General features: G+C 39.6%; 1 protein-coding gene across 3 annotated transcripts in view; it reads left to right on the top strand.

The window, feature by feature from the left end:
- Positions 1-3,085: 3,085 nt before the first annotated feature.
- Positions 3,086-16,674, top strand: part of GC (GC vitamin D binding protein) — a 55,964-nt gene continuing 42,375 nt past the window's right edge. For all 3 annotated transcript variants that reach the window (XR_234992.4, XM_005208092.4, NM_001035380.2), the window contains 1 exon segment: positions 3,086-3,207. Coding sequence is in view for 2 of the 3 variants with exons in the window: in XM_005208092.4 (XP_005208149.1) it covers positions 3,150-3,207 (58 nt within the window). In the remaining variant the exon portion in view is untranslated.

The raw sequence follows: 16,674 nt of genomic DNA, 5'->3' as shown, positions 1-16,674 counted from the left end.
AATGGAAACTATGTTAATAGTCATTCTGAGTTCTAGGATTCTTAGTAATTAAAAAAAAAATATTTATTTACTTTGGCTGCACCAGTTCTTTGCATGTGGGACATAGTTCCTTGACCAGGGATTGAACCCAGACTTCCTGCATAGGGAGCACAAAGTCCCAGCCACTGGACTAGAAAGGAAGTCCCTCTTAATTATTTTTAAGTGCTTCGGTACTTGTTTATTTTCTGTTTCCAAATAATCTATAGTAAGACAAAAACACACTTGTAAATTAACTTGCAAAATAAACTAAGAGTTTGTTGTTGTTTAGTCACTAGTCGTATCTGACTCTGCAATCCCATAGACCGCAACAGGCCAGATTTCCCTGTCTCCCGGATTTTGCTCAAATTTAAGTCCATTGAGTCAGTGATGCTATCCAACCATCTCATCCTCTGTTGACCCCTTCTCCTCCTGCCCTCAATCTTCCCCAGGATCAGGATTTTATCCAGTGAGCCAGCTCTTTGCACCAGGTGGTCAAAGTATTGGAACTTTAGCTTCAGTATCAGTCCTTCCAATGAATATTCAGGACTGATTTCCTTTAGGATAGACTGGTTTGATCTCCTTGCAGTCCAAGGAACTCTCAAGAGTTTTCTCCATCACCACAATTCTAAAGCATCAGTTATTCAGTGCCCAGACTTTTTTATGGTTCAACTGCCACATCCATACATAACTATGGTCACATCCATACATAACTATGGTCACATCCATACATAACTAGTCAAACCATAGCTTTGATCATATGGACTTTTGTTGGCAAAGGGATATCTCTGCTTTTTAATATGTTGTCTACGTTTGTAAGTTTTCCTTCCAAGGAGCAAGTGTCTTTTAACTTCACAGCTGCAATTACCATCTGCAGTGATTTTGAAGCCCAAGAAAATAAAATCTGTCACTGTTTTCACTTTTTTCCCTTCTATTTGCCATAAAGTTATGGGACTGGATGCCATGAAATGAAGAGTTTAGCCAAGGGAAAAGTTTAGAAGACTTGTGGTAGGCAGGCAGTCAATCTTTGAAAAGCATATAATTGGTCATTGACCAGTAAGACAATCTTCCCATCTGGCCTCTAGAAATATTTAATGAGTATCTTTCAGTCTCCTCTAGAACATGTATTTCCATTGGCTTTATTGAGATATCTCTGCTTTAATTTTGCTTAGTTGTCTTTTCCATTTTCTGAACTTTCTGGACTCCCTTTTCTGAACTTAACACTCCACAATTTTCAATATAGATGGAGAAGCTGACTAAAAATGTAACTAGTTATGCAGTTTGAGACTTTCATGAAATATACCCATGCAGTTCATCCTTAGTTACTAAGTTGATATCAAAATTCTCTACCACTTATCTGTGATGGTCCTAAGTCCAGGATATAGGCTGGCTTTAAGATTTTCTACAGAGTTCCAGGCCACATTAGTTTCATCAACCTTCTTAGTTATTATAAATTTAGAGAGCCAGTGAAGAGAATAGCTAAAATAACAGTAGTGGTTAACATTAATGCTAAGTGGTTAACAGACTTCCCTGGTGGCTCAGACAGTAAAAGCATCTGCCTACAATGAGGGAGACCAGGGTTCGATCCCTGGGTTGGGAAGATCCCCTGGAGAAGGCAATGGCACCCCACTCCAGTACTCTTGCCTGGAAAATCCCATGGACAGAGGAGCCTGGCAGGCTGCAGTCCATGGGGTCACAGAGAGTCGGACACGCCTGAGTGCCTTGACTTCACTTCAGTATTAATGCATGCTACCCTGTGTTTATTGTTATGGTTAACCCTGCACATCATTTTATTACACTCACAACACTCTTGTAACAAAAGTGCTAAGAGTTATCACTACTTACATAGGTGAGAGGTAAGGCTTAGACAAAATGATTTCCCAAGGTTATACAGCCAAAGGAGAGCTGAGTAGGGGTTTTATTCCAGAGCTGGTGTACCCAAACCTTGAAGTGAAGTGAAGTGAAGTCACTCAGTCGTATCTGACTCTTTGTGACCCCATGGACTGCAGCCTGCCAGGCTCCTCTGTCCATGGGATTTTCCAGGCAAGAGTACTGGAGTGGGTTGCCATTGCCTTCTCCAGGGGATCTTCCCAATCCAGGGATCGAACCCAGATCTCCCACATTGTAGGCAGATGCTTTTACTGTCTGAGCCACCAGGGAAGTCCACCCAAACCTTATCTGACCCCATTTCCTGAAAAGAGGACTATTGCAAGAACCAAACGTTGACCTGATTCCAATGATGGAATGAACAGTAACTGCCTGTGCCTCTCTGGGCAAGTCACAGAGCTGGAGGTTTAGTTCTGTTATCTGCAAAATGAAGATAGTGGATTCTGCATTTACAAGGCCAATCATGAACTCGCGTTATGTTATCCTAAAATATACCAGTTGTATAGTATTAGTAACAAGAACTTTAAATGAGCTCTAAGGAACGCAAGCTTTGCCACTGTGATTTGGGGCAAACCATTTAACCTCCTCAGTTATTATCTACCTCACTTCAAGGGTTATTTCAATATGTATCTCAGTGCTTTTGAAATATATGTGTAATATAGCACATAAAGTACCATCCTATCATCCTCAATAAAATTCATAGCATTAAGATTATGGATTTGAGCAATTGTGATAAATTGGGTTCTCACTTTTCCCCCTTATTACTTAAACATCTAGTCAGTGCTATTTTAAGATACTCTTTACTTGAAGTAGGTTTAAACAAAGAGAGACCTCAAGTTTCCATTTGTACACATGAGAAGAGTAGGGAATGTTCAAAGACAACACATAAAGAGGGAGGGAAAATGCACCCATAAATACACGAGATAAGCTTCAGTGAAAAGCAGCAATGGCGGGAGTGGGGGGTATCTATATATATCCTGATTCTTTTGCAGTTTGACAAAGTTAATGATTGACCTCTCCTAGATTTTCCACTACATTTTCTACAGCTTGTCTATTTGCTTTGATTGATGATACTTTATCTCTTGTGGCCCAAGGATGACTGCCCTTGCTTCTGTGTAGAGATTAATAATTGATTAGTGCATAGCTCGGAATTTTAGTAAAAGGGAATCGGTTACTTTGGGCTGCCATTTTTTTAAACTGGGTAACCTGCAGGAGAAGGAGGTGATACAGGACGTGGTGGCAGAAAAATGAAGAGGATCCTGGTTTTCCTCCTTGCTGTAGCCTTTGTGCATGCTCTAGAGAGAGGTAAGATTTCCAGTGCTGTGACCATTTGCAAGAACTTCCACTAGTTTAATTTCATTACCATATAAAAGAGGGAGAGAGGGAAGAATAAAAGTGGGTTAACCTTAAACTCAGATGTGACATAGTTTTCTAATAGAATAGCCAAGAAGAATCTCATGAAAGAAAGAAAAGCTATATGATTTGTCATTTATCTTTCCCTACTTTCTTAATAACCAAGATCTAAGAAAATGGTTCAAAATTAGAATGTTTTTATTTGTTAAAAGAGAACGCAGAGGGAGGTTGTGATCCATCACTAAGCTTCGTTTTTCACTGCCATTGAGAGCATGATGTACCATATCAATGATGCATGAAGTCAAGTGAGTTTTTTTTTAACTTCTTCAAGGAATCCTCTATATGTAACATTTGAAACCACATTATAGTTTCTAAAATATCTCACATAAAAGAACTTAACACGTGTTCCCCATCCTGAACCCCCCTCCCACCTCCCTCCCCATACCATCCCTCTGGGTCATCCCAGTGTTGATGTGTGGCAGAACCAATATAATATTGTAAAGTAATTAGCCTCCAATTAAAATAAATAAATTTAAATTTAAAAAAAAAAAAAGAAAAAAAGAACTTAACAGCTATGAAATATGACTATTAAGATCTTTGAGCTATATTTCTCATTGAGTTCATTTATCAACTAGTGTCTTCATCTTTGAGCAATATACAACTTTGTGGCAAGTTCCCAAGCTTCAAAATTCATAATCTGTCTCAGTTTACTTTCTAGGTGATTCTTTAATGCTTATAAATGGAATCTGCATTCATCCTGCTTTGAAAAGTTAAAATTTTCATGTAGTGCTGCCAGTTAACAGCTTTACCCAAGTCATATATTAGAATTCATATGAACAACATTTAACCAGTGGAATAAAATATGTGTACCCCAGGAATCAGTTATTAACTGTGACAAGAATAATCTTACTCCTGCCTTTCTTATTCTTTTACATTCACTTTTTAAGAAAATAATCTTCTTTTCTCATTCAAATTATTTTTAAATTTTGTCTTATTCATGTCTGTTACAAGACCTCTGAATAGCCCAGGTCCCAAGGAACCCTGAAAGCCTATTCCTTTTCCCAGGGTTTCCCTGGGGCAGATCTGAGCCTGGAAAGTCCTCCTGAACTAGTTTCAGATCTGGATCTTCACAACACAGAAAGGCCAGTAATGGTTAAGTTCTGGGACTACATGTGAATGCCAGAATGTGCCGTTTTGTTCTACTGACTCAGTAAGTGTACACTGGATTAACTTCAGTTACAGTGCTTTGGAGAATACCAGTATTCAGCAACCTCTTTTTCGACATCCTGTAGCATTCTCTCAGCCCATGATGTAACGGATGCTAAAAACTTCAAGCCAGCTCCCTTGAACTGAACTTCACAATGAACTTGGTTAACTATGTGCCATAGCTCAGAGGATGATACCTGAGACATAAAATACAATTACCTAATAAATGTCCAATATTTGGTGACTGTAGTCCTGAGCCATCAGTCCTCAGTTCTATAACACCTGAGCATGACCCAAATACCAAGTCGATGATTTACCTGAAAGCGAGGTGTGCTCACTCCTGGCAGGAAGTGCACATATTAAAGTAATTGAAAGGAATTTTGGATGCTGGAGGATTGGTTAGGGTTATAGTTCTCTCTGTCTAGTTCTTGAGAGCTGACTTATCACCCACCCAAAAAAGAACCCCTTTTCCAAGGTGTATGTCCCTTAACACTCATTTTATAAAGAAGTTTCTATATACAAATATATTTAAGAAATAAGCCATACATTAGTCCTTCTTTGCTGGTTTATGATCAATGTTTTTGGTTTCTCAGAACTCATAGGACAACAAAACAAGAAAATTTAAGCCAGAGTTTCCCAGACATATGGGCTCTTTCCTAAAATGCCTATATCCCGTAGAAACAGTCTCTGGAAAACATCAGCTCTAAAATGTATACAGTATGAGCATTAGCTCCAGTCAGGCCCATACTCAAATATCAGATGGTACTGGGGATTCAGTTCATAAGCCCTTGTATACATCTTGTGAGAGAAGGGCTTACCAAATATGTTAAATCTAAATGATATAATATCCACTTTAGCTACCCTGTGAATGACAAGAAAATTATGTCCACCAATTGCCTCCACTTGGCTTCTGTATTCAAAACTGGATAAAGCACTAATCCAAATTGTATCTTTCCCTCTTCTAAAAAACAAGCAAGAAGGCTACTGACACAGCCTCACAATCACCACAGAAATAATGCTACAAGAAATAAACCACTGCTGTTTATAAGAGCTGTTGGCAAGCACATTTTCCTTTTGCTTTAAGCATTTCATTCTCAGCATAATTTTATTAAAGTGAAAGTGAAGTCACTCAGTCATGTCTGACTCTTTGCAACCCCATAGACTTTAGCCTACTAGGTTCCTCTGTCCATGGCATTTTCCAGGCAATAGTACTGGAGTGGATTGCCATTTCTTTCTCCAATGGATCTCATTTCCTTCTCCAAGGGATCTTCCCAACCCAGGGCTTGAACCCAGGTCTCCCACATTGTAGACAGTCACTTTACCGTATGAACCACCAGGGAAATCCAAAGAATAATGGAGTAGGTTGCCATTCCCTTCTCTTAGGAGATCTTCCTGACCCAGGAATTGAACCCGGGTCTCCCACACTGTAGGCAGATGCTTTACTGTCTGAGCCACCAGGGAAGTCAATTTTATTAAACATGATATGAAACAGCAAGAAAGTAAATTTCCCTCAGGTTGCTGGGTAAGCTGTATTTTCCTTTCTCCCAGTTAGCTGTCAAAACAGTCCTAAGACAATATGGTTAAACAATATGGTTTATCCACTGCTGAATCATTCTGTTTCTCTTTTCTACAAGTTGACTACCACTTCTTCAGTAGCCATGTGAAAATCAAAGTTGTCCTAAGTTTGATTAAGGAACATAGCTATACTGAATGCTAAAGAGAAGTAATTTAGAGCAAGTAGATATTCTAATTTCCCAGATATGTCTATATATTATCTCTGCAAAGCAAACATAATGGTGACAGAGGAGGTGACACAGGATTTGAGATCTACATGATGAAAAGAAGACGGCTGTGTAAATATCCAGAAGTATGTTTCAAGCAGAAGGAAGCCAGGTGCAAATGTCCTAGGCTAGGAACAAATAGGACCTGATCTAAGCTCACAAAGCAGCCCAAGTAAAAGCTTAAAGAGGCTTAGATGATAAGGGAAAGGAGGAAGAACTGAAGTCAGAGAAGAATCTAAACTCGATCATCGAAAGCAATGCTAACCTCTGTGGAAATCAATAGCCAAGTTATGCTTCATTGCTGTCAAGTCCAATGTCAGGTACGCACTCACCGTCACAGCTGGGCTATGGGGGTGTGTACACACACTTTAAAAGGTCACAAGGTTGATCTCTATAGAAAGAAGTTGAAATCATTAAAAAGGAACTGCTTGGCCTCCCTCTAGTATCTATGGTCACTTCGCATGGACCCCCCTCTGTCTGCTCCAAGTTCACATATAGAGAAGGCCTCCCTGACCAACCTACCTACCAACAGCACCTACTACATTTTTCTCTATTCCCTTACCCCATCTTAGTCTCATTTTGCTTTTGTTTTTAGCACTCATCATCTTATCACCTGCTGTTCATTTATTTTTTTTTGTAATGAAACTAAGATGTAAAAGGTAAATTCCATGAAATCAAGGATTTTTTGTTCCCGGCTGGAATCCTCAGTTTTAGAACAGTACTTGCCACATAGTACAGTCAGTAGACTTTTAATTAAGTTTATTAGAGTACCTACCTCATAAGACAGTTTTGAGTATTTAAGGAAAATTAAGGGGCTTTCCTGGTAGCTCAGTGGTAAAGAATCCACCTGCAAATGCAGGAGAGGTAGGCTTAATCCCTGGGCCTGGAAGATCCCCTGGAGAAGGAAATGGCAACCCAATCCAGTATTCTTGCCTGGAGAACTCCATGGACAAAGGAGCCCGTGGGCTGCAGTCCATGGGATAGTAAAAGAGTCAGAAATGATTTAGAGACTAAACAGCAATGACAAGAAATGTCAACTAAGACACATCACAGATATCCTGGAAGGAGTAGATTTTAAGTCTCTTGTTATTTTCATTATAAAGCACTGACACTAGATTTTATAAACTGAATAAAATAGCTAATAATTTACAATGTGCCAACTTACATCTTTTAGATACATTCCTTTAAAATCTTTTAGATACATTTGCTTCATCCTTTCAACACCATGATGACTATCAGTACTATTATACCCATTTTATAAGTGGGAAAATTGAGGGAAAGAGTGGCTAAGTAACTTATCCAAAATAACCGAGCTAGTAATTGGCAGAATCAGAATTTTACATTAATTCACTGGGTTTACAAAGACAATGCTCACAATCATTGCTTCACTGCCTCTCATGAGACACGTAGCTGAAACAGTCTTTAACTAATCTTAGGACAAGTATAAGAGAGAACCAGTCATTACCCCTGATTTAGGGGGGAAGTAAGTGAAATTCATTCTGTCCACCAAGGTCATCCACAACTGATCCAAACCTCAGTTCATCCCTATTCCATGAAACCGGCTCTGTCTTCTAAACTTCCCTATTTTTAGGGCACTATCACCTCTAAGCCATCTGTGTTCCATCTTGTAGAACATTGTTGGATTTTATTCTTTCCATTTGTTAATCTATACTCAATCACTTCTATATTCTAAATATTTTAGCCCTGAAACACATCAGCCTTGCACAGAGCCTCTTCAGTGTTCCCTTTTGTCTGTCGCCTTGCCCTCTGCGTAGCTCTAGTTAACACCTGGGAACACTCCTATCTGCATGCTAAGTTGCTTCCCAGTCATGTCCAACTCTTTGTGACTCTATGGACTGTAGCCCACCAGGTTCCTCTGTCCATGGGATTCTCCAGGCAAGAACACTGGAGTAGGTTGCCATGCCCTCCTCCAGGGGATCTTCCCAACCCAGGGATCAAACCCGCATCTTTTACATTTCCTGTATTGGCAGGCAGCTTCTTTACCAGTACAGTTCCATTTCCTTATACTCTCCTTGTGCATGTTCTTGTTCCCCTTCATCCAGCTATTGTAATGGCTTCCCTAATCAAAACCCTACCTCCCATCACTTCCCTAAACAATTCAAACTAAAAAACAATGCAAAATTTGGCATAATGTGGTAAGTAGAATTCAAAACTGAATTATATCCAAAGTAGAATCACTACTGAGAGGCTAATTGCTGGGGTCCAGCCCCAGCAGGATCCAGGGGCACCCTCAGGATGACGGCATAGGCAATAAGGAAAGTAAAAAGGGAAGAGAGAGAGGCTTGATCTTTCTTGGTTTACACAGAAAGCCAATAAAGCTCCTGTGTTCCAAGGAGGCATCCTGAAAGAAGAACAGAGAGAAAAGGAGAGAAAAGAAAAAAAGAATGACAGGGGGAGACCAAGCTTCGGTGAGCGAGGCCCATAACTTTATTTTCGAAAGGAACTTTTATACCTTGACTTGTACATAGAGGGAAATTAAAGATGCAAAGTAATACAGAGTCAGCCCAAACATTACGTCTTTATCTAAACCAGGATTTTTTCTGCATACCTTTCCCATAAACAATGTTGTGTACATTATCTTCTGGCCTTAGAGGCCTGTGGACATTTTATGACCCTTTTTTGATAAAGCCTGCTCAACCAGAAAACTTATTTTCCCTTGAAGTGTTTTTTCTTTATATTTCTAATCTATGTCAGCCTCAGAAAGTGCTAAACAGAGTTACATTCTCAGGGAGCAAAGGTGCAGTGAGTTACAACAAAGAAAGAAACAATTAGCTCAGAGGTCTGATGTGGTTAATTCCAAGGCTGCTACTTGTTTTTCTTACATTCCAACTGTGTTAACTAATGCACTCCCAGGTGCACAATGGACAAGGGATATGGGGACTTGGCAGCAAGCATTGGCCCAATAATGAAGCCCTTTACCAGTACTCGGAGGAGCCTGGTAGGCTGCAGTCCATGGGGTCGCTAAGAGAAGGACACGACTGAGCGACTTCACTTTCACTTTTCACTTTCATGCATTGGAGAAAGAAATGGCAGCTCACTCCAGTGTTCTTGCCTGGAGAGTCCCAGGGACGGGGGAGCCTGCTAGGCTGCCGTCTATGGGGTCGCACAGAGTCAGACACGACTGAAGTGACTTAGCAGCAGTAGCAGTTACCAGTACTATCTATTCTAATAATTTTTCATCCCTTAAAGGACTTTTAGAATGTTTTGGCTTCCTGTGCCTTTCAAGGTTGGGGAGTTGTGAACAATCATGTGTGTTAATTGCAAGAGTATGGATAAACCTGTCAGGCAAGCTAGAATGCCAACAGAGGGGTTAAAATAGAAATATTCCTTTCATTCCCAGGAGACTTATTAACTAAAACCCTAAGTTGACTTTTTCAAGAGAAAGGTGGTCAGGGATAGCCCCCTGTTAATGTCAGAAGAGTTGGTGAAAGGCACAAAATAGTAAGACAGACAGATTCTGGTTTTGGGGTAGATGCTCGAGCAGATCCAGGGGGTCCCTTGAGGCCTGATCTGCCTTTGCCTGTCAGGTTCTCTCCGCATGACCTTTGTCATGGGTGGGATCTCCTGTGGTGGCTCCCAGCAGCTAATGAAATGATACTGATGGAATGGACATAAATTTGAGCAAACTCCAGGAGATAGTTGAGGACAGAGGAGCCTGGAGTGCTATAGTCCATGGGGGTCACAAAGAGCTGGACACAACTTACCAAATGAAAAACAACAATGAAACAATAGGGATGAACATGCATAGCCAGCTAGTGGGATTCTAGGAATCAGACTGTCTTATATGAATCCACACCAATTCTGGTCTCCATTTGGAGTCACCTAATGGTGGGTACAATCTCAGGCTTAAATAGTAACATGTATGGGAGGCAGAAAGAGCGTCCTCCAGAAATGTCAATGTCAGAATGCCTGGAACCTGAAAAAACTCTAGCTTACGTCACAAAGGGGAATTAAGGTTGCAGGTTCAGCTGTTCTTAAAACAGAAAAATATAGAAAGTATTACCTGAGTAAGGCCAATGCAATCACAAGAGAGAAGCAGAAGAGAATCAGTCAGAGGAAGATGTGCTAAGGAGAAAAGGCGCAGAGAGGTACAAAGTTGCCAGTTTTGAAAATGGAGGAAGGGGCTCTTGAGCCCAGAAGCCGAGGTGTCTAGAGACTGGAGCAGGCAAGGAAATGGATTCTCCCCTAGAGCCTCCAAAGCACAGAGAATTCGTAAAGAGGTGGGAATACCAGACCACCTGACCTGCCTCCTGAGAAATCTGTAGGCAGGTCAAGAAGTGACAGAACTGGACACGAACAACAGACTGGTTCCAAATCGGGAAAGGAGTATGTCAAGGCTGTATATTGTCACCCTGCTTATTTAACTTATATGCAGAGTACATTGTGTGAAATGCCAGGATGGATGAAGCACAAGCTGGAATCAAGACTGCTGGGAGAAATATCAATAACTTCAGACATGCATATGACACCGCCCTTATGGCAGAAAGCAAAGAAGAACTAAAGAGCCTCTTGGTGAAAGAAGAGAGTGAAAAAGATGGCTTAAAACTCAGCATTCAGAAAACTAGGATCATGACATCCAGTCCCATCACTTCATGGCAGATAGATGGGAAAACAATGGAATCAGTGAGAGACTTTATTTTGGGGAGCTCCAAAATTATTTGTAGATGGTGACTACAGCCATGAAATTAAAAGATGCTTGCTCCTTGGAAGAAAAGCTATGACCAACCTAGATAGCATATTAAAAAGCAGAGACATTACTTTGCTGACAAAGGTTCATCTAGTCAAAGCTATGGTTTTTCCAGTAGTCATGTATGGATGTGAGTGTTGGACCATAAAGAAAGCTGAGCACTGAAGAATTGATGCTTTTGAAGTGTAGTGTTGGAGAAGACTCTTGAGGGTCCATTGGACTGCAAGGAGATCCAACCAGTCCATCCTAAAGGAAATCAACCCTGAATATTCATTGGAAGGACTGATGCTGACACTGAAACTCCAATACTTTGGCCACCTGATGTGAAGAACTGACTCATTTGAAAAGACCCTGATGCTGGAAAAGATTGAGGGCAGGAGGAGAAGGGGATGACAGAGGATGAGATGGTTGGATGGCATCACTGACTCGATAGACATGAGTTTGACCAAGCTCTGGGAGTTGGTAATGGACAGGGAAGCCTGGCATGCTGCAGTCAATGGGGTCTCAAAAAGTCGGACACAACTGAGCAACTGAACTAAACTAGAGCCTCCAGAAGAACAGAGCCCTGCTGACACCTTGATTTTAGCTCCGTGAGATCTGTGTCAGACTACCCAACCTAAATATTAAGAAGTAAATGTAAGCCATTAAATGTGTGGGAATTTATTACCATAGCAATAGAAATACAGCACTATAGGTTTCCAGGCCCTGTGACAGGCTGGGACTTCCCAAAGGAAAGAGTCAATGAGTGAAATCATCTCACTTTTGATAGATTACAGTTTTATTGACCAGATCCAGGGGGAGTTGGCCAGGAGGTAACTGGGATACATGTTAACTCAATTCCCTGATTCCTAGGAGTTTGGGTTTCACCTTCTCTACCATTTTCCTCTGACCAGAAAATAATGTAGCCTACCACCCGAGAGGACTGCAGCAAGTTACATGGGATCCTGATCACAAGGCATATAAGTTGTATTTCCTACTATGTACTGTCAGTAGATTTTTACCATGAGAAGAACTGCTAACATTCATTGAGTTTTAACCACGTTTTGTTGTTAATGGTTCAGTTGCTCAGTTATCTCCGATTCTTTGCAACCCCATGGACTGCAGCATGCCAGGCCTCTCTTGCCCTTCACTATCTCCAAGAGCTTGCTCAAACTCATGTTCATTGAGTCAGTGATGCCATCCAACTACCTCAATCTCTGTTGCCCCCTTCTCCTCCTGCCTTCAATCTTTCCCAGCATCAGGATCTTTTCCAATGTGTCGGCTCTTCGCATTAGGTGGCCAAAGTATTGTAGCTTCAGCTTCAGCATCAGCATCAGTCCTTCCAATGAATATTCAGGGTTGATTTCCTTTCGGATTTACTGGTTTGATCCCCTTGCAGTACATATTAGGCAGGAGATGTGCTATATATTTTTACATAGATTAACGTATTTCATAGAACAGCCTTAATAACAAGGTACTATTTCACTTAGATCCTAAGATTACTCTTCCTTGAATACAACTCCAAGTTTTTCATGCCTGTACATGAATGTTATTTCAGTAAATACCCAATTACCTTAAAAAAATAAGTAAAACTTTGGTGATCACCTTTTCTAGTATTTAAGTCCCTCACTTCAGTTTTATTGGGTTATTCATTCTCCAGATATGACTGATTTTCTAACTTCATATATTTTTTTCATGTTGTTCTCTCTACTTAAAATTCCTCTCCCAATTCATTTATCCCTGTTAACATCCTGCCCATCATTCGTGGTCCACTTCAAGTGGCAGTTCCTTCCACAAGTCTTTCTAAAGGCCCTCTTCCATTCTAGGAGTTCATATGCTTTGTTTCAATGTCTTCTATGGCAATGATCACCATTGTTGCTATTGGTGTTGTGGTCTTATTCTTATCTATCAGACCTCAGTTCCTTAAGTATTGGTGGCTTTCAAATTTCTTATATGGTGCTTTATCATGTTATTTATTCTTATGCTGTTTTAAAAACCAAGACCTGTAATGCATTCTAAGTTTCCAAGTCAGGATACCAAAGACAACACTGTCACTCATGCCAAAGGTGGGAGAAGGAAACTTGCTCCTTTATCTTCACCTCTGCAAAAGGCTTTGTAGATGACAAGGTGCTCAATTTGTGAAGCGAAGGAGAGGTGAAATGAGATGCATGGAGGAAGAATGCCTCCTTTGGGACTTTGGTGAGGGTAGCATCTATATGGCCTACCACCCATGTTGAACCCAAAGACATCACATTTGAGTGAGTCTATGAGGCCATCCTCTACTGCAATTGTAATATCTGGGCAACTGACCCATTGCTATCCTATCTTCTACTATTTGTGAATTTTCAACATCTGAAATGTTCCATTGATGGCAGCCTAAAAGTTACAGTTAATTTCTTCTAGATTAGTCATGTAGAAGTCAGTAGAAGTCATGTAGAACTCTATATTAAAAAGAACTCAATATTAAAAAGAATTTAATTTCTGCCCATTGACTTAAACTCAAAACCACATACCTGCCAGCAAATATCAGTATGAAACCAGATCAATGGGTTAGATAATAATGATTTAAAATGTGAATGGAAATGAGCTCCCCCCAAGAAAACTGGGGGAAAAAATGAAATAAAAGTACTAATTTGATTACCACTTCTTCATTGACAGTGTTTCTAGTGACATCTGTTTTTTGTGATTTTTTTTTCCTTTAGTTTTGATTAACAGGGCAACTTCCTAAATTAGCCCAACAGTGTTTAAGTTCTCAACTAAAACCACTACTCTGAATATCTAGCCCTACTAGTCCAAATGAATAGTACAAACCTTATTCTTTAAGTCTAAAGCATGAGTATACTGACCTTTTCTGACATAGATGAGTCTGTCAGTGCAGGATGGAAATAAAAATGTCAAACAAATAAAACTGCAAAAATGTCAATGCCCAACAGCTCTGGAAGCCCATGATTCTCCAGAACATAATAGGAAAATAGCAACTTAAGACAGTTCTTAGCATCCTGCTTTTTTTTTTTTTTTTAATTCAATTCAGTATTATTTAGGCTCTAACCATAGCTACTGCTATACAGCTTCTCTAGAGGATCAATATGGTTTTAGAGAAAGATTAAACCAATAGTTAAAACATTCAAAATACCCTAAAGTTTGTATCACCACAGTAAGTATCATATCGTCTATCCCCACTAGAGTAAAAGTTCCACAAGGGCAAGGTCATGTCTATTTTGCTCTTTATTGTATATTTAGTACTGAACCCAATGCCTGGCACAGAGTAAGTCCTCAAGACACGTCTGTCCCATGTATGAACAAGTATTGTCAGCTGTGTTGCAAGAGGTGAGAGATACATAAAGCAGTAAAGATTTCCCAGAAGTAAACCAAATGTTTTCAGAATCCCAGAATGAGGCACAAGTTACCAAAATGTTTTGCAATACAGATAGAAAAGGGGCACGCTACTGCAAAAAGCAAGTCCGTTAAGGACATTTGTAAACATTGAGTGCTGAGGAATCAGGATGTGAAAATGATTTTCCAGTGTCACCGGGATTATGCCAATATTTACCAGAGCTGCCTCAAAGTCCAGACTGTCCTCTTCCCAGCCACATGACACATGAAATAACAGAGTATGTCATTTGAAATTCACTTGATATAGGGTTTAATCATATGAATCAAAGTGAGCTCAACTGCTGTGAAAACATTATGCAGTATTCCATGGAATAAGGAATCGATTTCTAATAAATTGCATTTCAAATTAACTTCAGTATTTGTTACTTTTTAGAAGATGAAAAAGTGATTAGCATACTCACTTAGCCAGTTAAGCTCCAGATCTCTTTGAATAAATGAATTTTTTCTGGTCAGAAATATTTAAAGTAATCCACCTAAAAGATACACGGTGTAACAGCTTCCTCTACGGGCTACTTCTGTAAGAACAGTTTTATCTTATATTTTAATTCTAAATTTCTTCAGTGCCTCTTTTGGGCTTTTTCCCTTGCTTCTGTCTTGCCCAAGGCTGAATATTCCAAGAAAACATGGTTCCAAAACCATTTTAAGTCTTGTGTAGTTGATCTAGCTTCTCAGTTTTCTGTCATTCTAACTAATAATAGTTATCATTCTAACTAAAAATACACATGGATTTCAATGTGCTTCTGTACAGACACAGTTGATTTAATTAAAGCTGTTTAAACTAGTGTTTAAACAGTAGTGTCCACTTGCACTACATTCACATGTGCTCACATTCTCAACACACTGAGTGAAACTCTGCTTCCTTAGTGAAGTGAGAAACCTGGAAAGCTAGAAACAAAATCGTTCCTTAAATATTCAGAGGTGTCCCCACTTAATGCAGGCTCTCATTTTGCATTTTGTTCACTGGTCACAATAAAACAAAAGTGACCTCTGAAGTTTTATAGGGAGAGTTTATTAAACAAAGTTAGCCCGTTTGCATTGAGAATAAATGAGTTCTTATTCCAGCTATGTTTTTGAGTAGCTTCAAAGGATAAGCTTTGGAAAAAAGATTCTATATAATTTCTTACTCTTACTATTTCAAAAAGGGTGACTTTGTAACTTTTAGAAGTGACCTGGAAGATCATGAGGATATAACTGTGTACTAAATCCAGGAATCTATAATGTATGTATGCACACATACTTAGTCACTTGGTTGGGTCCGACTCTTTGTGACCCCATGAACTGTAGCCCACCTGGCTCCTCTATCCATGGGATTTTTCAGGCAAGAATACTGGAGCGGGTTGCCATTTCCTCCTCCAGGGGACCTTCCCAACCCAGGGATCGAACCTGAGTCTCCTGTGTTTCCTGCATTGCAGGTGGATTATTTACCCACAAAGTTATCGAGGAAGCCCCCAATATACTGTTATTTAAACTCTATTTGAATATTTCTAGGACAAAACAAACTCGCTTCAAAAAGCTGTTCATCATTTCAGTTATTAATTAGCCACAGCTATAAAGTTCTCTCACACTGAACTAAAATCTACTGTCCGCCATTTCTCTCAGCTCTACCCAGGAGTAACAAATGTCGCTGATATCCTCATACTACCTGTTCTGTCCTTACAGGAGGATAGCTGTATCCTAAAATCTTTCCCTCTGTGCCCTAATCTTCAGTCCCACCAGATACCATTAATGATTAACAGAAAATTCCTGCTTTATTTTGACCTTTTGAAACTGACAATATCCAACCTTGTAAATGAGTTAATAAATTACAGGAAATGTACTAGACATGAAGGTTCTCAGATAGTCAATAGAGTATCAAAAGCTGTTGTCAATCCTACTGTCTTATCCTAGTTTCCAAGATAATGTGATATTTGATTATGTAGGGTTTTATCCACTTTGTCATGTTGATGGTATTGTTAATCCCTTATTACAAAATGACACTTAAGAAAGCTTTGGTCCCTCAATTCTGACTTCTCACCTTGGATATATACTTTAAACAGCTCACCTGAAAGACTTAGGGTGCAACAGTTTCCTCTATGAGCAGTTTTCACCAAAATCAGGCATTTTCACCATTAATTCAAACAAATCCTAAAGAGAGTCTTTTTAAAAGGGAAAAAAACAATCTTCCCTGGTCAGTATCCAACCACGACCACCTCCACTCCAAATCATAAAACAAGAATGTCTACATATAAGCAATATATGATGTAAAATAGATAACTAAGAAGAACTTACTGTATAGCACAGAGAACTCAATACTCTGTAATGGCTTATATGGGAAAATGATCTAAAAATAGAGTAAATAGATGTATAACTGAG

This window comes from Bos taurus, chromosome 6 (assembly GCF_002263795.3).
Source record: "Bos taurus isolate L1 Dominette 01449 registration number 42190680 breed Hereford chromosome 6, ARS-UCD2.0, whole genome shotgun sequence".
NCBI classification, from domain to species: Eukaryota; Metazoa; Chordata; class Mammalia; order Artiodactyla; family Bovidae; genus Bos; species Bos taurus.
This window is presented reverse-complemented; position numbering and strand designations above follow the sequence as displayed.